This window comes from Prunus persica, chromosome G2, assembly GCF_000346465.2.
Source record: "Prunus persica cultivar Lovell chromosome G2, Prunus_persica_NCBIv2, whole genome shotgun sequence".
NCBI lineage: Eukaryota > Viridiplantae > Streptophyta > Magnoliopsida > Rosales > Rosaceae > Prunus > Prunus persica.
Genome location: NC_034010.1, coordinates 6,096,009 through 6,121,311, shown reverse-complemented (window position 1 = coordinate 6,121,311; position 25,303 = coordinate 6,096,009). Strand labels below are relative to the sequence as shown.

Here is a 25,303-nt window from a genome sequence, read left to right as displayed (position 1 = left end):
GAAAGCTATACTGTAGATTTTTTTTCTTTTGTTTCAAATTACCATATTGGTTTTGGTCTACAATCTTTTCTCTTGTATAATAAAAAAGATAGATTTTCTTTTGATAGAAAAAGAATGACCCTTTTTCTTTTTCTGGTAAAATAAAAGATGAATTTTGGGAGTTTACTATTTTGATATTGCTCCAGCCTGGGATCATGGGCTGCTTAGTTTGTTTGTTGTTGGAGTTTACCCCTTTTTCTCGCCAAAAATAAGAATGTGAATTTTTTATCTGATAAAGAAAATTCGATTAGAAAAAAAAAATACTGAAAAAAGAGGAAGAAAGATTTTGAAGACAAAACAAAGTAAGGCATTGATGCAAAAAGTTGGAATTTTGCATTTGATTATTGTTAATAATAAAATAAAATAAAATTATTTATTAAAAAAAAATGTTAATTTTAGTATGTTATTTGGTGCAAAAAATGAAGGATTGAATTCAAAACCTAGCCAGCTCAATCCAATGCTTCAAAGTCCATCCTAACTAGTCCAAGCCAGTCCATCAAATGGGGTCTTAAGACATGTTAGTTCCTATCTTTTCAATTTTTACAATCAAATACCCTCATCTTCTTAATTTATTACAATGTAGTTCCGCCGTTAGGTTTTCTGTCAAATCTCTCTGTTAGTTGCTTATGTGGCACAAGGAATCTCACATTTTCTTTTCTTTTTTTTAATTTTAAATTGATTAAAATATAAATAAAACATTAAAACAAAAAAATTGATAAATAAATAAAACTCTCACTCTCGCTCCTTACGCTTTCCCTCTCCCCTCATTCCCCATCACCACCACCCGCCCGCATGAACCCAGAATCCAGCACCCCCCCACTCTAGCCCACAACTACAGAAAAGAGAAAGAAAAAAGACACCCACAACTACAGAAGACACACCCCACCCACCCAAAACGAATCCAACATTGACCCAGACCCCCTCTCCCCCCAAACCGGATTTCCCTTTGTTGTTGAGAGATCACAACCCACCACCCATCCTCCCTTAGGTTATATAGTTGAGAGCTTTGGCAATCGCCTTCGGTTGGCATTTGCCAAGTCGGAGAAAAGTTGTCTTTAGTAGCTAAGATCATGACGGTGTCATCAGTCTTCGAGTCTGTTTGCGCGCTGATCCCCCAAAAAATATACTCAGTTGATTATGATACAAACAGCTACTTTGTTTCCCCTTTGGATATATAAGGACCCTCCTGATTGTACCAACCAAGTCAATTTAGGCCATAGAAAATAAAAACTAACCATTATGTATCAACACAAATATCTAAGCACAAAATTTTGCGCTTGTAAATTGGAGGTATGGCCAAATAGGGACCAGTCATAACCAATAATGACGAAAACGTCATAGTAAAGCTTTGTCGTATTCAAGTTAGAAGTCAATTTTTCATGTGAATGTCCCAGACACAAGCTCCTTTCTCATTCTTCATTCTTCTACCAACATCAAAGGTCAAAGTCAAACCCTTAAATACATATATATATATATATATATATATATATATAGTAAACAAGTAGTGCCCATAACACCAAATATAATAAAGCCAAATAAAAAAAAAAAGACACCAAACAAATATCACTCAATAAACTACTTTTGAATAAAGCGTAAAAAAATTAAGCTATCAGGTATCGTAGTTCGATTGGTGCTCTTCAATATCTTACGTTCACTCGCCTTGAGATAGCTTATATCGTAAATATTGCTTGTCAATTCTTGTCTTAGCTTACTGATGTGCATTTTGGTCTTGTTCAATGTATTCTTTGATATATTCAGGGACTCTTACTCATAGTATGCACTATACTTATGGTCTTATCTCTCTTGTTGGGTATAGTAGGGGTGGGCATTCAAATTGCCCACCACGTCTCACCCGCTAAGTCTCAATGATTCATAGAATCGGAAAAAAAAAATATGGAAAGAATCAAAAGGAGTTGCAAATATAAATTTTAAAAATTCATAATCGCCCAAGTTTTACTAGTACATATTATGTAACACTGGATATCTTCGTCAAAGAGACAAATATGCACCCAAGAGAAACTTGTACAGTAAATTAAGGTAATGGATAGCCTAGCTCAGTATCCATATCTATCTTCTTGAACTCTTCTTCTGCCTTTGCCAAGTCTCTTTTCGCTGCCTCAAGATCAACTTCCGCAGTAGCAAGGACATCCCTTCGCCTCTTTATTTCATTCTCCAAAATTTCCACATCTTCTCTCAGTCTATCAACTCTTCCTGCCCTTTTCTTCATGACCAAAACCAATTGAACATGAGGCTCCAGCCAAGCCAAGTCAAATTTGAAGGTCTCAAGCTCCTCCCATAACAGTTGAAGGCGTTTACAAGCATCACGGGTCATATCCTTGGCCTTTGTAGTCTTCAGAAAACGCAAGAGTCGGCCCAGAGCTGTGTATGCACATTGAATAAACGGACGACTTCTCTTCTTATGGCACTCGAGCAAGGAAGGATAGGACGAACAAACTTCCTCTAGAAATGGAACAAAAGTTTTCTCTACTCGTCCTAAGCCCCTGAAATCGATAAGCTCCCCAGTTTCTTGGTCTTCTAAAATCTTAATACCATTACGAACTGAAACTTTGACTTCAACAACACACAAATCATTGACAAGATACCCTTTATTATGATCACGAAGCTCACTTAGAAGAATGAATGATTTAATACCCCAGTTACTATCATTTGCCGCAAACTCATGTTCTAAATCTGTGAAAATGAAATGTATATCAAGGATCACAAAAACATGAACCAAGAATCAAAACATGTGTATAACGAAGCAGTATGAATGATATAGGAAGCCCGTTAAAGCGAACAGATATAAAAAAACAACAAAACAGGTAAAAAAATATTCTGACTCAACTTTAAAGCCTAATTACAGTATCCACTACAACTTAGGCGTCGCAGCCTAGAAACTAGTTGACATCATATGCTTGCATATATAGGAACATACAGGTGACACCACCAAAACAACTAAGAGAGTCATATGTATGCCTGACCATCATGAGAAACAATGATCAGCTATGAACTAATAAATGACAATGATCATGAGTGATCAAGATGAATTAACAGCTTTAACACAACCATTTGGTGGTATATTATAGTAGTGTATATCTAGCTTGTAAGCCATTCGACCATCCAGATCATAACTAACGGAGAGATAGGGAGGATTGTTGATACTAGAAAAAACCAGAGTTGAAGTTAATATAGGTAAAGAAATTATTTTTCTTTCCAATGTAAGTTTAAAAAAAACACTAAAAATTTCATTTAACAAGTCGCTTTAACAAATGACAAGCCACAAGATAAAGATATATACCCCTTGTGATTGACTTCTTGCTATCAAGTTGATTAACCACGGTGAGGCTGAACTTGGCATATCTGGTCCACCCAGATCGCAATGTTGAAGCATCTGCAACATCCAAATACAGGGACAAGTAATCTACGTTGTTCCCCTTAGGATATATAATGATCCGCCTGTTCAAACCAACCCAAGATGATTAAGTCTACATATTAACCAATTATTATCCCAGGAAAAAAAAAAGGAAAAAAAAAGAGTCTACCATTTATAACCACAAATGACGAAAACATCAGAATAATGCGCTAGGTTGTTCAGCGTGGAGAAATTGTTGATTCTCCAGGTGAACGTCCCACGCACAAGGTCCTCTTCTTCCTCTTCCTCCTTCTTCATTCTACCAAGCTCAATCCCATAAAATAAAATAACAAAGAAAAAAGAGTAGAATAAAGCTCATAAAGAAAAAAGAGTAGAATAAAGCTCATAACATAACGGAGAATTACTTACCTTCCAACTGACGAAGTGGAAAGTAAATTTTGCATACAAACTATTCTTCTTTTTAAATTCTTGTTTAATACCCTAAACCTCTGGAAGACAGAGTCCGAACACGCCACAAAATATTGAACAAAAACTCAAATTTGCTGATGCTAGAATTTCTCCATTAAAGATAGTAAAATTAATTAGTTTTCCACTACAACTTAGGCCTCGCATGATTGCATATATAGGAACAAACATCACAAGAATAAGAACCATATGCATGCCGCCTCCACCAAGAAATGTAAAAGAGAGATAGAGAAAGATAGGAACATACATATGACATCACTAAAACAAGAATCATATGTATGCTCCTCCACCAAGAAATGTAAGAGAGAGAGAGAGAGAGAGAGAGAGAGAGAGAGAGAGAGAGAGAGCAAAAGTCTTCTTCTTCTAGAAATAAAATGAAAAAAAGAGTGAGAGAGCGAAAATCTCCTCCTATGTTTTAGGTCGGCTAGGCCCAGCCATCTCTAAGATTAGATAGAACTTGGATCAATGGTTTGAAATCTTTAAGATAGGCCGTTTAAGCCCATGTAAGCCCAACCCGATCCACCCATAAAGTTTATATAATATTGCATTTAATATCACAAGTGGGCTAATTTAAATTCAAGCACCTCAATTGATTTCATCGGTATTGAAAATAGTGGCAAATTTATTTGGTACATATTTGGCTAGCGGATGCAAAATTCTTGTCTTTTAATTACTTCTCCTAGGCACTGGATCTGGAGTTACATGTATGGCAACATTATCTCCCAATCGACCACCACACAAACTCTTGAAATAATCAAATGTATCAGTTACATGCATCCTTGTACAATACAAATGACGTGCAAACCAAATGATGTATCATGTATCAATTCCACATGTAGCCACATAGTGGAGAGTCACTCCCTAACCTTGTTATAAAATACTTAGAAGAAAAAAAACGCCCGGCTCACCAAGCCCGTCTTGGCCCAATAGGGTGGGGACCAGGCCAAGACATTTGAAACCTTGGCCCGACTTGACCTAACCCAAAAAAGCACGATAAATCCAACCCAAATCCAAAAATTTTGGACCGCCTGACCCAATGACAAATCCTAGTTTTTATGTATATGGATATGTAGAGAATGTTGTTTAACAATATGTTCAATTGACATTGAGTCAACTATCGAAATCCCCCATGAACTTGTACCAAAAAATCTGAATCAAAAAATTTGTACCAAAAAATTCAATTTGCCCCTAAACCTTGTTCAGTCAATTATGGATCGGAACACTAGTCTTTCTTTTTTTTTTTTTGAAGTAAAGTGGGCATCATGAGTAGAAATTTACAAGAAAGAATCAATAATTATAAATTATGGATATTGGGACGTAGACTAGATGAGTTTATTTGTTTGTTTGTTTGTTTTTCTTTTTTTCAAAAGCAGAAAGGAACAAATGTTCTTAAGAACAAGAAGAAGATAAATAAAGGTCATGCCTCTAAAGGAATCCCTTGATTAATTAATAAAGAGCACAACTCCTACGCCCATCAAGCAGATACTCTTAATACAAAGATGGTAATTTAGTAACAAACAATTTGCAGGTTTCAAACTTTAGTTTCTCTCTCCAATATCGATGTAATCTTCTCCATTGCTCCACCGTTAGGAGAGTTTCAAACTTTATTCCAAAGCTAGAAACCTCCTATTTTCTGGTCATTTCTTCATTTTCTTTTCGGGTCTGAGTCATAGCAACATGAACGGGGATGTGGTTTCCCACATCGAAAGGGCCTGCCGGCTTCATCCTTCCTTAGACCTCTTATCTTATTTTTCTTAAATATTATATTCTAAATAAGAGCCTACAAACGACAACTCCATAAATCTGGATCATCCTGGTGAGTTTCTCCTTCAAATTGAATACAAATTTTAAGACTTAGAATGACCGTATATAATTATATATACGTCTGTGTGTAAGAAGCATGCAAGCTCTCAATCCTCCTCTCTTTTTATCAATGAAATCTAGAAAGCTTCAAATCAGGAATAACCAAACGTCAATCATCTACGCATATATATTGAAATAATTAATTTGAGTTTTTTTTATTCATTTATTTTTTTCATTTTTCACTTCAAAAAATTAATTTATTCTAACTTCATCTAATACTGTCTTTCTTTTTCTGAAATAAGGTGGGTATCTTAAGTAGAAGAAAGTTACAAGAAATCATTCGTACTGGGGATATAGACTAGATTATGCAAGAAGATAATACATGAAGGTCATATTGATCACAAAATCCCTGTAGGAATCCCTTAATTAATTTAAAGAGTACAACTCCTATGTGCATAATATATTTTCACTACTACTATGATGTAAAGCACCAAGTTGATGCCAATGAGGTCTAGTTATGTGAAAAAGAGTCTTGATTTGCAAATAGTGATCACAAGTTGGAAATCTTTTGGCACTTTAATAGCGTGTGTGTGAAATTACCATGGTATATTAAAGCAGTTATTTTGGCATATTAATAGAAGCAGAGGTAGTCAAATGTTCTAGTTTGCACCATTGCAATTTATGAGTTCTAGTTTGACATGTGACTAAAGACTTCCATTTTAGAACTCATATATTTGACCGCGTTCAGTGTACTTGTTCTCTTGCAAGCACCTACACACATATCTTGGTGTGACCACACTTCATGACTTGAGATCTCGTCATCCTCTACATTTAGAGAATATTGTGTGTACTGATCTTGGCAGAAGATCACCTTTCATATTCCTAGGACTAAAGTTGTTTTACTTCTATGATAATAGACCAAATATCATGGTTAAAAACAACTGTCTTACCCATGAATAACTTAATAACTTATTACAAAAGATGTCCTTAACTATCACATAATTAGTTGGCTTTAAGGGCATACTAGTACTAGCCAAAACGGAAGAATCGAGCAGCCAAGTCTAAGTCGAGAGGTCACAAATACTGAATTTTGGTAACTGGAGTGCCATTTCATGTGCGGTGATACAAAATTAGTGAATGGAGTAGGGACCATAAAAAATGAAAACAAAAACTGAAAATACGTTCAAGTTGTTTTTAAAAATAAGGGTGATTTTGAAAACTGAAAAACGAAATATTTTACAATTTAAATAAATAAATAAAGCGAACAACGAAACTGAAAACTGAAAATGAAATAGTTATTAAACAACATTTTAGTTTTAAATTATTTAACAATAGTATTTGATGAGTTGTGACTAATCATGAATAAAGTTTTGACGAAACAAATTAAAAACTGAGACGTTGCGCCCTTTGCCTTTTGAATAAATTTAACTGTTGTTTGTTCAAATAAAATAATTTAATTCGTAAAAGAATTAAGGGTCCGTTTGGTATCCTACTCAGAAATTAAGATTTTTTTTAAAACATGGGTTTAAATATTGATTTTAAGATCTATAAAATTGTTTGGTATTCAACTCCAAAATATTTTCAAAATCTAAAAAAAATTGAAATTAAAATCAGAAAATCAGAAACGCTAATTCCCAAATTGGGAATTAACAAAAGAAAGGGGAGAGAGAGAGAGAGAGAGAGAGAGAGAGAGAGAGAGAGTGTGTGTGTGTGTGTGTGTGTGTGTGTGTGTGTGTGTGTGTGTGTGTGTGTGTGTGTGTGTGTGTGTGTGTGTGTGTGTGTGTGTGTGTGTGGAGGAGGGAGGGGAGAGAGAAAAGAATCCTAAAATCTCACTTTGTTTTGTTTTCAATAATGGGGGTGTTGAGTTTTTTATTTGGGTTTGAATTTTAAAAAATTGGCCTACCAAATAGGTTTTTTGGGCTTTGGACTTCTATTTTTGAGTTTAAAAAATTGGATCCAAGTAGGATACCAAACGGATCCTAAGTTTCCAACATTTTCGTATGTATATTGAATCATAGCAAATTTTAATGGGGTTTTACCAAAAAAGGACAAATAGGAAGGCAAATTGTTAAAATAGTCCACCCCTTCCAAAATTGGACAATCCGGTCCAGTCACTGTTAGATAGTGACATAGAATAACTCTTTTGTCACTCTCTAAGAGTGACATTGACAGATTCATAGCCTGTTAGAAATATGCCCTTAGAGTTTAGAGTTAAGGACATCTTTGATTAAAGACATATTATGTTATCAATAGGCAAGAAAGGTTGTTTTATACATTAAATCATCATTATATATAGGGAATGGCAAGATCTCAAGTCATTAAGTATGGAGACACATCCATATGTGTGTAGGTGCTTGTAGAAGAACAAGTACACTGAATGCAATCCAACGCATAAGTTACAGCATGGAAGTCTTTACTCACATGTCAAGCAGGAACTCATAAATTGTAATGGTGCAAAACTAATCCTTTGACCTGAGGCATCATAGATGTTTTGTGGCTATGTTGTTAATCTTTGATGGCACTATACAGTCATGTTGAATGAGGCATAGCTTAAAGGTGCTCATCTGGATACTCAATAGATTCATGAAGCAAATGAATGTACAATTAGGAATCTCTATTCTCAATAAAGGAGAGAGAATACTCCAAGATATGATTGGTCAAATCTCGGCGCAGAGTAGTGGATAAGACTTGAATGAAGAAGTCTTCAAATCTTATCAGGATAATCATATAAAAGGAATGATTCACATTAGGATATTGACAATCGGATTCCATGATCTAATAATGTGAATAAGGAGTATTGACATAAGAGAAGGATTCAATTGCACGGTCATTCTAATTTGAATAGGTTCTTTCACAATGTCTCATTTAGCTCAGATAACAGTGCCTTGCTGGGCAACAACCATGGTTTGTGGATGTCCTAAAAGGTTTCAATTAACCTTTATTTAATAGAAAGAATTTAATTGTGGAATTTAATTCGTATATCATCTCTAAGGAGTTGAGTCAACCTACTACCTTGCTAAAGGGAACCTACGAATCTGCACAGTCAAAGAATGTGATTAGAGGTACAAAGGGTAAATTACTCAAATGGTCCTCAAACTTATAACCGATTTACATTTTGGTCCTTCAATTAAATTATTCCTTCAAATGGTCCATCAACTCTATATTAATCGCTCTATTGATCTTACCGTTACATTATGTTAATGTTGCCGTCAAATGTAAGAGCAAAACCGTCCATGACTGTCCTATATTCCCCAAATAGGTGATAAAGCGGTGATACATAGGTGATAAAGCGGTGATACATTGGTGATAAAGCGGTGATACATAGGTGATAAAGCGGTGATACATTGTGATAAAGTAGTGATACATAGGTGATAAAGTGGTGATACATACATAGGTCAAAAGTCTTATTTGCCCCCACAAATGTAGCATGTGCTGCTCACATGACTAAATTTAACATAAAATGTAATGGTAGGACCAAAGCGCCGATTAATAAAGAGTTGGTGGACCATCTGAACGAATAATTTAGTTTATGGACCAAAATATAAATCGGGTACAAATTTGAGGACCATTTGAGTAATTTACCTGAGGTAGAAATGAGGAGAAATGAACTGAGGAGACACAAGTCAATGGTTGATAATCAAATGTCAAAATCAATGGTCAAAAGTCAACATGTTGACCGGAGCAATTGACCAAAGTCAAATAGTTCAATCTGGTCAATTAAGTACGACTATAATTATAATTTAATAGTTAAATTATAATTAAAAGATTAATTATAAAATTAATATTGACATATAAAAATATTGGATTGAGCTTTTAGATACGATTTAGAAGGAAATGGACAAAATAGTCCAAAAGTCTATTGGGCCTAAGGGATAAGTGGCATAAGATGACATGACCTATGGACCAAATGGAGCCCCAAATACCCACTCAATTGCCTTTTATGTTGTCCTATATAAGCTAAGTGTTGGAGAAAAACTAGCTAGGGTTTTTTGGTTTCCTACTTTGGTTGATGAATGAATATCTTTGTATCTCATCTTCCATAAACCACAAATTGGTCCAATCAAGAAGTAGAGTAGCATCTATACTTCTTGATTGCCTTCTCTTCATCTCTAGGAGCATTTGGTATGGTGAGGTAAAGAACTCCAATCTTGGAGCCTTAATGTGAAGGAATCAAAATCAAGAGAAACAAAAGGCCTTTCCAACAAAGGTGTCCATTCTTGATAAATCAAGAAAATATCATCAAGGGTAAAGATATATTCCCTTTTTCCTTTTTCTGTTTGTGTTCAAAGAGACTAGGCTAAGATACTTGGTTTAAAATGAAAAAGGTTTACCTCAACTAGTATAAACAAAATGAATTCGTCGTTTAGAATATTTTTGTTGTATAGGTTGTGGCTAAAGTTCATTTCTTAAGCATTAGATGCATGTTTCCTTCATAGCTGCCGTCAAGTCTCAGGTTAAAAGCTCCCTCCTTCTCTCCCACCCCAGATCCATAGCTGCCATAGCTTAAGGCCTCAAGCACTGGCACAAGAGCCCCCACCATAACCTCAATCGCCACATTATTGTCGTCCCCAACCCCATCATGGCCGCATCGCGTTTTGACCGTGAGACCGCAGGTATGGTTTGTGGGTTCTGCTAATTGGGTTTGTGGGTACGGTTTGTGTTAGCTTGATTAATGGAGTTTGCGTTGAGGAGCTTGTTGATTTAGCCACACCTCATAATCTCCTATAGTGATGAAATTCAAGGCGGGAGATTGAAGGTTACTGGACTTCGGCACCAACTCTAAGAAATTGAAATTGAAGATTACAGCATTTGACAGGGATGAGGGAGAAGGGAAAAGTTGGGGTGTGGGTGTTGGTACGTAGGGCTGTAGGGTGGGTCTGGTTGGGGTGACTGTATGATAGGGTGGGAGGGGAGGAGGTCGTACAGGGAATGATTAGTGAATTACAATCCGGAGTGGGGCCTACAAGGGGTGTCCCTCAAATAAGCTTATTTGAGGGATCCCTCAATGGAAGCTCTCTGTATATATATATATATATATATATATATTTTTGTAAATATGTATACTTTTTACATTTTTGTAAATATGTATACTTTTTATATTTTTGTAAAAAAAAAAAAAAAAAAACCTAGGATTAATTATAATTTAATACTTTGTGATTATACCTTTAGGCCCTATTTAATGGGCTGGACTGGATAAGACTTTTTCAATTAAAATGAACATAGGTCAAGTCTGTTGTTTGGTGGGCTTAATTTTATCACACACTAACCAGGACTTCAATTTTTGTTTAGGATATGAATCCAGCATACACTGGATATCAAAACCCAAGTCGAGACATGGTTTTCGAAGACTACCTCACATTGTCTCCTCTTGCCGAACGTGAAGTCTCCCTCTCGTCGTCTTCTTTGCTTCATCTCCTCCGCGTCGTCTCCCTCAGCCACTTCGCATCGTCTCTGGTCTCTCTGCTCTCCTCTCCTATCTCATCTCTCATCTTTCTTCTTCTCTCATCTCTTCTCTTGTTTTATTTTTCTTTTTTGAAAACTGATTTCTCTGTTTGTTATCCTATTCTTCAGGGTTAGATATCGAGTGCTGTAGTTTTTTTGGTTTGATTTCTTTTGATACCTTTCATTGAACCCATCCAGAATTTGCATAATTTTTTTTTTGGGATGTTTTTAGTTTATATTTTCTATGATTTGAAAGTTATACTGTATATTTTTTTCTTTTGTTTCAAATTATAATATTGGTTTTGGTCTCCAACTTTTCTCTTGTATAATAAAAAAGATAGATTTTCTTTTTCTGGTTAAAAAGATGAATTTTGGGGATTTGCTATTTTTGATATTGCTCCAGCCTGGGTTCATGGGCTGTTTAGTTTTTTTGTTGTTGGGGTTTACCCCTTTTTCTCGCTAAAAATAAGAAGATGAATTTTTTATCTGATAAAGAAATTTCGATTAGAAAAAAAAAAGTTGCTGAAAAGAGAGGAATAAAGATTCTGAATACAAAACAAAGTAAGGCATTGATGCAAAAAGTTGGAATTTTGCAATTGATTATTGTTAATAATAAAATAAAATAAGATGATTTATTAAAAAAATGTTAATTTTAGTATGTTGTTTGGTGCAAAAAAAAGGATAGGATTGGATTCAAAACCTAGCCAACCCAATCAAATGCTTCAAAACCCATCATAACCAGTCCAAGTTTGATAGGTTCTTAAGACATGTTAGTTTCTATCCTTTAAATTACAATATGGTTCCGATGTTAGGATTTCTGTCAGATCTCTCTGTTAGTTACCTATGTGGCACTAGGGATCTCACATTTTCTCTTTCTTTTTTTAAAATTTTAAATTGATTAAAATAAAAATAAAATATTAAAACAAAAAAAATAAAAATTTAAAAATAAATAAAACTCTCACTCTCGATCCTTACGCTTTCCCTCTCCCCACCGATTTCTTCTACCCCTCTCCTTTACGCTCTCCCTCTCCCCCATCAATTTCTTCTTCCCCCATTCTCCATCACCACCACCCACCCTCATTAACCCAGAATTCAGTGTCCCCCACCCTAGGCCGCAACTACATAAAGAGAAAGAAAAAAGACAGACAACACCCCCCCACCCCCCCAACAATGAAACAGACCACCGCAGCACCACCCCCCAAAAAAAAGAAAGAAAGGGGATTTCCCGTTGTTGTTGAGAGACCCACAACCCACCACCCTCCTCCCTTAGGTTATATAGTTGAGAGCTTCGACAATCGACTTTGATTGGCAATTGCCACATCGGAGGAAATGTGTCTTTAGTAGCTGAGATCATGTGAATGTCCCAGATAGACACAAGCTCCTTTCTCATTCTTCATTCTTCTACCAACATCAAAGGTCAAAGTCAAACCCTTAAATATATATATTGTTATAAAATTAGAATAATCAGAGTATGAGAAGTACCATTGTAATATTGAGAGTGGAATTATATTTCTCTTTGTGGTGTTTACACTGACAGAATTTCTCCTTAGATAAACTTCACTCTTTCTCTTCTCTCTGACTCTCACTCTATTCTCTTCTCTCATTCGTGTGTGTTTACAAGCAAATATAATGCCTATTTATGGGCAAAGCAAATGGCTTTTAAGGGAGACATAATGATTTCTCCCCAACATCATTATTCCATCTTTTAACTAATACCCTCTAGCTTTATCTCCATCTTTTGACTAATACCCTCTAGCTTTATCTATGTGGGCTTCACTTCTTTATAACATATATATATATATATATATATATATATATATACTAAACAAGTAGTGCCCATAACACCAAATATAATAAAGCCAAATAAAAAAAATGACACCAAATAAATATCACTCAACAAACTACTTTTGAATAAAGCGTAAAAAATTAAGCTACCAGGTATCGTAGTTCAGTTGGTGCTCTTCAATATCTTACGTTCACTCACCTTGAGATATCTTATGTCGTAAATATTGCCTGTCAATTCTTGTCTTAGCTTACTGATGTGCATTTTGGTCTTGTTCAATGTATTCTTTGATATATTCAGGGACTCTCACTCTTAGTATGCACTATACTTATGGTCTTATCTTAATGCCCACCACGTCTCGCCCGCTAAGTCTCAATGACTCATAGAATCGAAAAAAAAAATATGGAAAGAATCAAAAGGAGTTGCAAATATAAATTTTAAAAATTCATAACCGCCCAAGTTTTACTAGTACATACTATATAACACTGGATATCTTCGTCAAAGAGACAAAAATATGCACCCAAGAGAAACTTGTACAGTAAATTAAGTTAATGGATAGCCTAGCTCAGTATCCATATCTATCTTCTTGAACTCTTCTTCTGCCTTTGCCAAGTCTCTTTTCGCTGCCTCAAGATCAACTTCTGCAGCAGCGAGGACATCCCTTCGCCTCTTCATTTCATTCTCCAAAATTTCCACATCTTCTCTCAGTCTATCAACTCTTCCTGCCCTTGTCTTCATGACCAAAACCGATTGAACATGAGGATCCAGCCAAACCAAGTCAAATTTGAAGGTCTCAAGCTCCTCCCATAACAGTTGAAGGCGTTTACAAGCATCATGGGTCATATCCTTGGCCTTTGTAGTCTTCAGAAAACGCAAGAGTCTGCCCAAAGCTGTGAATGCACATTGAATAAATGTACGACTTCTCTTCTTATGGCACTCGAGCAAGGAAGGATACGACGAACAAACTTCCTCTAGAAATGGCACAAAAGTTTTCTCTACTCGTCCTAAGCCCCTAAAATCGATAAGCTCCCCAGTTTCTTGGTCTTCTAAAATCTTAATACCATTACGAACTGAAACTTTGACTTCAACAACACATAAATCATTGATAAGATACCCTTTACCATGATCACAAAGCTCACTTAGAAGAACGAATGATTTAAAGCCCCAGGCCCAGCCATTATGATTTGCCACAAACTCATGTTCTACATCTGTGCAATGAAATGTATCAACGATTACAAAAAGATTAACCAAGAGTCAAAGCATATTAACGAACAGATAATCAAGCAAGATGAAAGAAATTATTCGGACTGACTTATAAGCCTTAATTACAGCTAGCATAGCTTATATTCTCCAACATTTATCTGCACCTGGAGCATAGATGATAAACATTTTTAACTTCGGAAATTTTCTTAATACATATATTAATCAATTATAGAAAAATTTAGAAAAACACAATATTACTCAACTACAATTATAGTAAATTGAGCTTAGACCCATAAAATTCATTTTCAATCACCTACAACCCTTTCCTTTATTTTTCTATTTAAAATACCCAAATAAAACCATATTACTAGGATCCAAGTAAGCAAATTACCTAAACTAGCATAAAATCTAATTTATTATATTTTTCATATTCCAAAACTACCCCTATTTACAAATTAACGTATTATGTGGGGGGTGTGACTAATGACACAAGATGAATTTGGAAAGATCTCCAAATGGTTATAATGAATGTAGAAATTAATTTAGAAACTTATTTGAAATTAAATATTAAATTCAACATTAACGTATTAGTAATCTATAGGTGATTAACGTTTTGGTTTATTTAATAAAAAAAATTATGTTGTTTTCCTTTTATGAATTATATGACTAATAATCTATTTTATTATAGTTTTATGAATAATAATGTATATTCTAATTATGTTGAAAAATAATTTGATAATCTATTTATTGTTTGTTTTATGAAAAACATTTTTTGAAATGAACCTATTTTTTCTCTAAATAATGTACCCTTTTTTTCTTTAAATAAATCACCTATTACTTGTTTTATGAAAAATAATTTGATCATCTTTTTATTGCTTGTTTTATGAATTTTTTTTTTAAATGAATCTACTTTTTCTCTAATAATGTACCTAGTAAAAGAATTTACCTAGTATAATGAACCTATTTTTACTCTAAATTTTGTATATATTTTTTTCTCTAAATAATGTACCTATTACTTGTTTTATGAAAAATAATTTTTTTTAAATGAACCTTTTTTTTTTCTCTATATAATGTGCCTATTGTTTTCTCTAATAATGTACCTAGTAAAACAATTTACCTAGTACAATGAACCTATTTTTTCTTCTAAAGAATGTATCTATTTTTAATTTATGAAAAATGTGCAAAAATTTCACCAATTATACAATGTACCTATTTTATGGAAAAAAAAAAAAAATAAACCTTTTTATATTGTAAATAGTACCTATATTTTATTTTGTAAATAATATATCTATATTTTTATAAATCATTATGTACCTAATTTTAATTTATGAAAAATGTACAGAAACTTCAATCACGAAAGTAACTGACTTTTTTATGTATTAAGAATGTTGGTTTTAAGAATGAATGATTACCCTTCTTCGACCCTTACTGCCCAACCTGAAAGCGAACAGCTAATGCAGTCCACTTATTGAATAGGGTTCTATGGCCAGTCTGCGACCCCTGTACCGATATTGATATATTATTTTTATAGGTAAATTATTTATTGGAAAAGTAATTTAAGGATTTGTTTTTTGGATTCAAAATATTTTAGAAATTGCCGATGGGTTAGAGGGAGTGCCAACCAAAAGAATTGACATGATTGATATGCTAAGGTTGTTATTGACATGCTTGAAAATAAATATGAAGGTGTATTGTAATTTAGTTAATAATACTAGGACAAATCTATCTTACATGGCAACCTATTTTAAGTTTGGGTTTTATGTAAAAATTTAAAAGTAGGTGGGTATATGTCTATGATATAGTACGTAGTTGTAAGGGCCTATGTTGGAACAACCCAAAAATTTAAAACCATGTCAAAACTAAAATGTTGGACTGATGATCTCCACAACTCCAAACACTCTACCCTAAAGTATTTAGTAGAGAATAAAATATGCCACAAAATTTTATTTTGTTGATGCTAGAATTTCTACATTAAAGCTTATTAAAACTAATTAGTTTTCCACTACAACTTAGGCCCTCGCATGCCTAGACACTAGTTGACATCATATGCTTGCATCTATAGGAACATACATGTGACATCACAAAAACAACTAAGACAAGAGTCATATGCATGCCTGACCACAACAATAGGAAGTAATAAGAAACAATGAGCTATGAACTAATGGATGAAAACCATCATGACTGATCAAGAAAAAAAATTATTGTAGGAAAAAGAATCACTAAATTCCATTTAACAAGTTAAATTAACAAATGACAAGCCACAAGATAAAAATCCAGCATAAATTCGAATTGCGAAATAAACAACTTGGTCATGAGCAGAAAAGATATATACCCTTTGTGATTGACTTCTTGCTATCAAGTTGATTAACCAGGGTGAGGCTGAACTTGGCATATCTGGTCGACCCAGATGGCAATGTTGAAGCATCGGCAACATCCAAAAACATGGACAAGTAATCTACTACGTTGTTCCCCTTAGGATATATAAGGATCTGCCTGATCAAACCAACCCAAGAAGATTAAGTCTACATATTAACCAATTATTATCCCAGGAAAAATGAAAAAAAATATCTACCATTTATAGCCACCAATGACGAAAACATCAGAATAATGCTTTTGCTTGTTCAACGTGGAGAAGTTGTCGATTCTCCAGGTGAATGTCCCAGACACAAGGTCCTCCTCTTCCTCCTCCATTCTACCAAGCTTAATCCCATAAATATATTGTAAATGAAGTAGAATAAATACGCATAACATAACGGAGACGTACTTACCTTCCAACTGACGACTCTGTCATGAGAGAGAGAGTCTTCATAAAAAGTAGTGGAAATTATAATTTGGCAGATAAACTATTCTTGTTTTTAAATCCTTGTATTGAACCCTAAAACCTCTGGAAGATAGTCACTTCTTTTTCTGGTCTGACTCTCAGAGAGAGAGAGAGAGAGAGAGAGTCACTTAATTATGGCATATTGGTTTTACAAATTCCGCCAAGTCCCTTTTATCTTTTTCCTCATTATATAAGGAAAATACTTGCCTCCTTTACTTCATTGGAAGTAGAAACTTCTACTTGACTAATCACAGTTTGACATGTGTGCTGAAATTCTTTGTGATTTTTTATGAATTTTTTTTGCATATGTGTCAAATTTTGATTTAGAGGAAGTAGAAATGTCTCCTTTTAATATATATATATATATATATATATTTTAAATATTTTTTTTTGGGTTGAACGTTACATAATTTCATCCAATGCATCACCGAGATAAGAACCAAATGGTACTGTAAAGCTGTCCTTTTTGTCAAAGTAGACTTTATCTTCCGTCACTTTTATTTCTTTCTTCCTCTTTTTCTCTTTTATTTTCTCTCTTCTTTTCTCTCCTCTTTTTTGGACAAACCTTTTCTCTCTCTCATTCTTCCTTCTCTTTTTTTCTCTCCTCTTCTTTTTTCTCTTCCTCTCTTTTCTTCTCTCCTTTTTTCCTTCTCTCTTTTTTCTCTCCTCTCCTTTTCCTCTCTCCATCTCTCTTGCTCCTTTCGTTTCTCTCCTTTTTCTCCTTTTAGTTTCTCTTTCTACATCTCTTTTTCTCTTTCTCTTCTTGTTGGTGGCCTTTGTTGGCTTTGGTTTGATTGTCGATTTCGTTGTCGGATTTTGCAAATACCGATTCTGAGTTTGCTTGCGTTTACTAGCAGCTCCGTTGGTTTTTTCAACTCCACCAAATATGATTGTGTTGTTGGCTTTCCATGGCCACGTTATTTTTTTCTGCTCAAGGAGTAGTTTTTTTTATTTATTCTTAGGGCTTGTTTGGAATTGCTTCTCTAGGAAGTACTTCTGCTCATAAGCGCTTCTAACAAAAGCTCCTTTTATTATGAAAATCTTGAATTTTCATAAATAAAGAAATCCAAGTGCTTCCTGAAGAAGCACATAACAGGTACTTCCTTCTATGATCCAAAAGCGTTTCTAAACTTTTCTGTCAAATACTGTTAGAAGCGATTTTAGTTGTCAAAAAGCGATTTTAACCCTTCTAGAAGCCTTCCAAAACAACCCTTGTCTTCTTGTCATACACCAATCCAACAACCTACTATCGATCACTATATTGCTTTATGTTTATTAAGCTTTGTATTAGTTGTACCATTTATATCATCTCTGGTTTATAAATCAATCTTGTATAAATACCTCCTCTTATGGAGATGAATATAATCAATCAAATGTTAGAGAATTACCAAAATCTTTCATGGTATCAGAGCCTCATGGCTAACCCCAAATAACGATCCTCCATTTGCCAACATTGAGATTCGTTGGAGACCCTCACCCATAATGGGTGTTTGTCTTGTAAAGTCCTCTTGCTACTTATTACCTCCATCGAGCTCTCCCATGGTAACCCACGACAGCTCCATTTGTTATTGGCATGATTTGTGGACCCACATTCACTTCTTTTGCACGCCAAAGATTCTTGTATTAAATGTAATTGATTTTCTTTAATTCATGATTTGTAACTTTAAATAGAAATATGAATTTATTACTTTACTTGGCCTCTAAGGCTCTGTTATATTATAAATATGGCCTCCTACAAGGAGAGGAATACACAGAAAATTTTCATAACTATTATTCTCTCATATTTTGGCATGGTATCGGAGCGTCAATCTTGGGAGGACATCTTATGTAATGACTTATAAGTTATTCAAGGGCAAGATCAGTTGTTTTCAACCTAAGGATCTCATCAAGACACAGTGAAACTTCACTACCCTCGCCCACGAGCCGGCAGCACTGGGTGCCCAAAGCGATTACTCATAGCCGAAAAATCTCAAAACCACGGCTCCAAACTCCTACCCTAGGTATAACACCCTATTTGGAGCCACTTTTGTTCTTGGACCTATCCTAAAAACTGACCGGAAGTGGCCGGAATCGAGATCCTAAAACCGGCCGAATTTCAATTCGTAAATCGAATTACCTACGGTCAAAATCGATGCAATTCTACCCAACCATCAGCTAGAGCATGAAAAATAGGTAGAAATCCATACCTTACTCGTCTGAATCGGTGGCCAGAGGAGGGAGATCGGAGCCGGCGAAGTTCGAGCGAAAACTTGACAAAAATCGCCCTTTTTCGGCGGCTGGAGCGGCGGCCGATGTCGGGGAAGGGCCGGGTCGTGACGCCGAGGCCAAGCCGGTCCTTTTGGCACCGGTCTCATCCGCAGCCGCGGCCGGTGGCTGGAGATTCGAGGAGAGAGAGAGACCGTCGGGGAGAGAAAGAGAGCATGCGGGAGGGAGAGAGAGAGAGAGAGAGAGAGAGAGAGAGAGAGAGAGAGAGAGAGAGGGAGAGAGAGAGAGAGAGAGAGAGAGAGAGAGAGAGAGAATCTGATTTTTATAAAAATCTCATTTCGAAATAATTACGATTGTGCCACTGATTTTCTTTTGACCATATCTTTCTCGTTACAACTCTGATTCGAGCCCACCACTTGTCTACGAACTCATCTCAATACGACCTATCCAAAAATACTAGTCACTGCCCCAAACTCTCTCCGGCTAAGAAAATGACCAAAATACCCCTATCTCAAGGGTAAATTTGTAATTTCCCTTAAATAATTTAAATAAGGGGTTTAATTTGGAGTCGGGGTGTTACAATGTTGATGATATGATTATTACTTTGAATGATGAATAGGAAATCTCTCAGCTACAATACTATTTGGAAACATAGTTTGAGATGAAGATGTTGGAATTTTAAAAAGGTTTTAAAAATTTTACCGTTTTGATTTATTTAATTATGTTGGTTGTTTTATTTTATTTATTATGGGGGCTATAAATACTTAATTTTGTATGTTTTATTTTTATATTGAATGTCTTAATTTTATAGTTTAATGTAGTGAAGGTTACATGTTCTTGGATGTCTATAAAAGGCCACTCCTCCTTCACATTTGAATGACGACCACATAACACATATACTAATACAATACCATACTAATACAACCACCACTACAAGCTAATTCTCTCCTCCTCCACCTTTCATACTTTCTCTACTTATATTATTATTTTGGGCAATGATTTCATGACTTGAAGACCTATATCCGACTGTGAATATGCTCATAGCAAACCTTGAGCCTGTGTATTAAGAGTTGTATCTTGGAGTCTTATAAACCGTCAGTAGCTACACGTAAAGAATTTGCACAATTGTTCAAGTTTCTTTCAAATTCTATCATACTTGATTTGGAAACCTCATATTATTACTTGCACCGTCGAGAAATATGGTACCCAATACAAAGGCTACAGATTACTTCCATAAAGGGCGTTTGAGTGGGGTGATAACCTCCTCAGGGAATATAAGCCTATATATGCCTTGTAATTCTATGTTTCCTTGCAAATTTAATTTCCAAAAGTTGCTTCTTCGTTGTAGGCATAAGACCGTCCTCAACGCATTTGGACTTAAACCCAAAAATTTCACTTCTCAAAATACAATAATTCATGTATTATCACTATTAGTGCCCCGTTTGGCATTGCTTATTTGGGGTAATAACTGATTTTTAAAAAATTTTAAGAAGCCCAACCCGTTTGGTAAACTGTGAGAAAATCACTTATTGTTAAAAATTACTGTAAGAGAAAGCTATAAGGGAAAGCAGCTAATTAGCTACTTTTATTTTTAGATTATACAAGAATCAGTTTCGAAGAGGCGCTGGGTTTAATGATTATGCGGCAATCATTTTTTGATTTGCATAAAATCAATACCAACAATACTTTTAACAAAATTTTACCAAACGTCAAACTGCTTTTTCTCACAGCTGATTTCTCTCACAGCAAATCTAACAACGATTATTTTCACATCATAGCAATGCCAAACTGGCTTAGTCTCAAACAGTTTTCCTCCCAACCATGTATTCTAAAAGTTTGAGTTTCCATTTTTGTTAATTTTGTTTATGCTATAGTTTTTTTGTATAAATATTTTAAGGTTAAAAACTTGAAATTCTAAAAACTTTTTTTTTTCAATGAAAATTAAAACGAGCACAACAATGCGTACAACAACATTATTGGAACTAAAAACACGTAAAATAATATTAAAACTAAAAACAAGTACCACGACTTAAATTTAAAACAACATTAACAAAACAAAAAACACCAAGTGCTTAATAGTCTTAGTTTTATTGAATGAAATCATCAAATATAAATCTCGACTTAAATAGAGGATATACATATAAAAGGAATTTATATATATGAAATATAAAAGCTGACCAAAGATATACAAATGAATGAGGATCTATATTTTTTGACTTAAGGGTCATCATTTGGCTTGCAAATCCACGGCCAGTGACTTTTTTATAAAAGCCCATCCCGACCTGATCCAACTCAGACCATTGATGAGCCCTACTTTGAGTACAAGAATCATCAAATATAACAAGTAAATGCAAAAAATTGCCTGAACCCAATCAATGGTAACTTCAGGCTTGGGAAAAGGTTTCTGGACTCATGGAAAAATGATGGCGGAAATGAAACCCTCACTACATCTTGGGAAAACAAGCGAAAGATATATTACTTTTTTTAATGATCAATATGCCCCAATTAACAATTTAAAATGCAATTCTACCTAGAGAAATCAATGTTTTTCTAAATTATGAGTATATCCGGAAAGAAGAGAAATGCTGCAGAGTTTAAAAACTTTATTTTAAAAATTCAAAAAGGGCACAAATGTCTTTATATTTTCAAGCAAGAAACTAAAGATGGGACAGATTTGAGGAAAATAATAAAACATTGACTTGCATTGTCGAGAAAAGTAATTAAAGACTATTGTTTTTCTGTTTAAACAACAATATCAGATGTATTTATTTTGAGCCATTAGATTGCTCACAATCTCTAGGGTTGAAATCCTGTGCATAACTTTGTTGTTTCATGTCAGCGTCACCAAATCTGACCCTATGGTAATGAATTGAAAGTTCCCTTGGCATTGTTGACAATGAGTCCTTATAACACTACTTCAAAACAAAAGATCGAGCTCAAGAAGAAAAAATAACAAATTCCACATGCTAATAACTCTCCAAAAGGAATTGCAAATTGCCAATACTGTAAAATATCATGAAACACAGTTAACACAGGTCGACTGCAAGTACTTCATACATTTTGAATTATGTTCCACAGATTGCATAAATTTTGTAATTATCAAAGACAGACTTTTCCAAAATACGGCTAATGCCCCCCATAACCCAACTCCCTATTCATATCTGTATCATTACCAAAGCCTACTTCTGCCTTTGCCAAGTCTCTTTTTGCAACCTCAAGATCTATCTCTGCAACAGCTAGCCTGGCCTTTAGCCTCTTCACTTCAATCTCCAACGCATCCACATCCTCTCTCTGTTTTTGAACTTGCCCTGCCCTTTCCACAAGCTTCTTCAAATTCAGAGCAGTTTGTACAGAAGGCTCCAGCCAAGCCAAGTCAAATTTGAAAGTCTCAAGCTCCTCCCACAAAAGTTGAAGGTGTTCACAGGCATCTTCAGTCATATCCTTGACCTTCGTAGTCTTCAGAAAATGCAAGACTCGACCCAAAGCTGTGAATGCCCATTCAATAAATGTACGACTTCTCTTCTTTTGGCACTCAACCAATGAAGGATGCCACGAACAAACTTCCTCTAGCAATGGAACAAAAACTTTCTCTATTTTCCCCAAACCCCTAAAATCCATGAGCTTGCCAACTGGAGTGAAGGGCACTTTGTCATGCACCTTGACTATGGAAGGGTCAACATAGCTATCAGTAGGCTCAATGAAAACTTGTCTTGAACTTGGTGCATCCTGGAAAGCAACCACCTGTTGAGAACTAGGTGTTGTAACAGACGAGTGTGGAACTTGTACAGAATCCACACTTGAAGGTTCCTGCCCTTGATCTTCTTGCTCTGAAGGCTCTATTGCTGCAGAACTGCCAGTTCCTTGGTCTTCCAAAATCTTAATGTCAACCTTACGGACTGAAACGTCAGCTTCAATAATACACTTATCATTCCTAAGAAAGCCGTTGTTAGAGTCACAAAGCTCACTTAAAGCCATGAATGATGTGAAGCCCCAATCACTCTCACTTGAATTGAACCCATGCTTACTGTCTGTGAAATCAAAATATAGGAGCACAGAAAACTTAGTAAAAACTGCATAGCTAATTAAGAACTAATAAAAGATAACAATAGAGGAAGCTTATTCCAAAGTTTAACATAACAATATATAGGAGAGTTCAACCACTGTATAGGAAACTTCGCTTCTGATCGTAACCATTGGATGAGTCCAATGATTTCAAATATGATATATTCCTCATTAACAAAATACTTAGCCTCATGCATTGGAGCACTACTGGATATTTGTTATGTGCGTCTATCTGGTATGATACATACATAATATACAGATAGACACATAAAGTAGACTCCTAGCCAGCTTTGGGGACCTGACCAAGCAAATCATGCCTATATGATTTTAAGATAGTTTTAAAATTTCTTTTCTAGAACTTAAAATTACATGGGCACAGTAGGCCAGTTGGCCTCCACCTTTGTTAAATAGAATGCATTTCTTTTTTCTTTTTCTTTTTCGGATAAGCCCTAAATATTCAGAATTTAGGTAATGTGCTTGCAATGGTATCCATGTATTGGCAATGAAACTATAATATTGCTCAAGTGAAATCCCAAACCCTGCAATAAAAAGCAGCAGATCTATCTTGCAGAAAACAGAATATTTTGACCAAGCATCTTAACCTTCTTCATATTAAACCATTGCAATTAGATAATTATGGCTCATGTAAATCCTACTCAATTTCAAATACAACAAAGTCGAACATCCCCACATGGAGATAAGAGTAATTTGCTTTGTGTTTTTCCAGTTATTAGTTATTACCCTTTTTATTAACCTGAAATCATAATGTCAGAGCGATTGAACCTCAAATCAGAAAGTAAAAGTCCATGAAGGGAGTGTATTACTATGTTTTGGTCAGTTTCAGTAAGAGAATAAATAACATTGTAAAATCATGTGTATGAGAAAATGAAGGGAAATTCAAAAAAAAGAAGAAGAGAGATCTTAATGTTAAAAGCCTTGAGAGAAATTACCACTTCTGGAGTATTTCCTAGAACGATGAAATGAAATAAGATTAAAAAAAAATATGTATATATATGTGTTGAACAATAGAATAGTATCGAACTCTATTATTTTATACAAGGGAAATCTCCATTGTATAGGAAAGTAAATTCCTGTAATTAATGGTTTGTCCAGAACAAAAAGAGAAATAAATGTGCACATTTTCTTTCTGTTTCCCTCTAAGTCCCTGATTCCAAACAATTGTAAAAAATTTACACCACACCCTAGCCACAGCCTGATTGCCTTTTCTTACAAAGTTGAATTGCAAGAAAAGGCAATCAGGCTGTGTTGCGATCATAAACAAAATTCACCCTACAAGAGGAAGTGTGAGCCTGAATCAAAGCAGAAGAACCTCCATAAAAAGACGCAAGAATCACAACTTCCATTTGACAAATTAGTCTTTGCCATCATAAAATGAAAATATAGCAGACAAATACACAAAAATAAAATTGAATCAACAACAACGAACAGTAAAGAAAATACCCTTTGTTATTGACTTGTTGCTATTCAGTTGATTAACCACAGTCAAGCTGAATTCGGCATATCTAGTCCACAGAAATGGCAAGTCTGAAGCATCTACAACCTCCAAATACACGGACAACTGCTTCACGTTGTTCCCTTTTGGAAATATAAGTATCCGCCTAGTCAAACCAACCAAGGAAATCCCATGATCAACAACAGATCATGAAAAAGCACAACTTTGAAGCATGTAAACAGCAGGAGATACATAAAAATACCATTTCCAATCACCGATGAGGAAAACCTCAGAGTAAAGCTTCTGGTTCTTCAACTTTGAGAAGTTTTCAATGGTCCATGTGAATGTTTCAGATACAAATTCTCCTACTTGCTGATTCTCCATTCTTGATCAACCCCAGACACATAAACAGTAAACAAAAATCACCAACTATAACATTCATACTGATTATAACACTAACATTAAGTAGTTTAGCGAAAGACCCAGAACCCAACCTTACCTTCAAATCGACAAGTCAAAGTTCGCAGAGAGACGAGGCTCTGCAGAGATGGCACGTCCGTAAACTCAAAAGCCAAGCAGGGGAAAGTGTACAGCCCAACGACTTTTCCAATTTTATATCGCGAAACTTTTGGATGAAAGGCAGATATTTTTCTC

At 35.0% G+C, this 25,303-nt stretch overlaps 3 protein-coding genes across 3 annotated transcripts; all 3 read right to left on the bottom strand.

Annotated features, from left to right (window-relative positions):
• On the bottom strand, positions 1,914 to 4,073 carry LOC18785786 (MATH domain and coiled-coil domain-containing protein At3g58360). The gene is made up of 4 exons (XM_007219723.2): positions 3,821 to 4,073; positions 3,582 to 3,710; positions 3,338 to 3,495; positions 1,914 to 2,730 (listed from the first exon to the last, which is right to left on the bottom strand). Exons 1-4 carry the CDS (start codon positions 3,853 to 3,855, stop codon positions 2,072 to 2,074), a joined length of 981 nt encoding a protein of 326 aa, XP_007219785.2. The 5' UTR covers positions 3,856 to 4,073; the 3' UTR covers positions 1,914 to 2,071.
• Positions 13,320 to 17,146, bottom strand: LOC18784681 (MATH domain and coiled-coil domain-containing protein At3g27040). The gene is made up of 4 exons (XM_007219175.2): positions 16,877 to 17,146; positions 16,681 to 16,800; positions 16,441 to 16,601; positions 13,320 to 14,113 (listed from the first exon to the last, which is right to left on the bottom strand). The coding sequence occupies exons 1-4, from the start codon at positions 16,915 to 16,917 to the stop codon at positions 13,449 to 13,451; spliced, it is 987 nt and encodes a 328-aa protein (XP_007219237.2). The 5' UTR covers positions 16,918 to 17,146; the 3' UTR covers positions 13,320 to 13,448.
• Positions 22,085 to 25,303, bottom strand: LOC18786316 (MATH domain and coiled-coil domain-containing protein At3g58270). The gene is made up of 4 exons (XM_007218002.2): positions 25,149 to 25,303; positions 24,912 to 25,034; positions 24,658 to 24,815; positions 22,085 to 23,162 (listed from the first exon to the last, which is right to left on the bottom strand). Exons 2-4 carry the CDS (start codon positions 25,031 to 25,033, stop codon positions 22,261 to 22,263), a joined length of 1,182 nt encoding a protein of 393 aa, XP_007218064.1. The 5' UTR covers position 25,034; positions 25,149 to 25,303; the 3' UTR covers positions 22,085 to 22,260.

Excerpts from the sequence above, each read along its gene's own strand:
- LOC18785786 (XM_007219723.2), bottom strand. The coding sequence starts at position 3,855 with ATGCAAAATTTACTTTCCACTTCGTCAGTTGGAAG. Across the intron at positions 3,711-3,820 it reads TCCACTTCGTCAGTTGGAAG|AATGAAGAAGGAGGAAGAGG; the intron begins GTAAGTAATTCT and ends TGAGCTTGGTAG. Across the intron at positions 2,731-3,337 it reads CAAGAAGTCAATCACAAGGG|ATTTAGAACATGAGTTTGCG; the intron begins GTATATATCTTT and ends TCATTTTCACAG.
- LOC18784681 (XM_007219175.2), bottom strand. The coding sequence starts at position 16,917 with ATGAAGACTCTCTCTCTCATGACAGAGTCGTCAGTTGGAAG. Across the intron at positions 16,801-16,876 it reads ACAGAGTCGTCAGTTGGAAG|AATGGAGGAGGAAGAGGAGG; the intron begins GTAAGTACGTCT and ends TAAGCTTGGTAG. Across the intron at positions 16,602-16,680 it reads GTCATTGGTGGCTATAAATG|GCAGATCCTTATATATCCTA; the intron begins GTAGATATTTTT and ends TGGTTTGATCAG.
- LOC18786316 (XM_007218002.2), bottom strand. The coding sequence starts at position 25,033 with ATGGAGAATCAGCAAGTAGGAGAATTTGTATCTGAAACATTCACATGG. Across the intron at positions 24,816-24,911 it reads CTCATCGGTGATTGGAAATG|GCGGATACTTATATTTCCAA; the intron begins GTATTTTTATGT and ends TGGTTTGACTAG. Across the intron at positions 23,163-24,657 it reads CAACAAGTCAATAACAAAGG|ACAGTAAGCATGGGTTCAAT; the intron begins GTATTTTCTTTA and ends TTGATTTCACAG.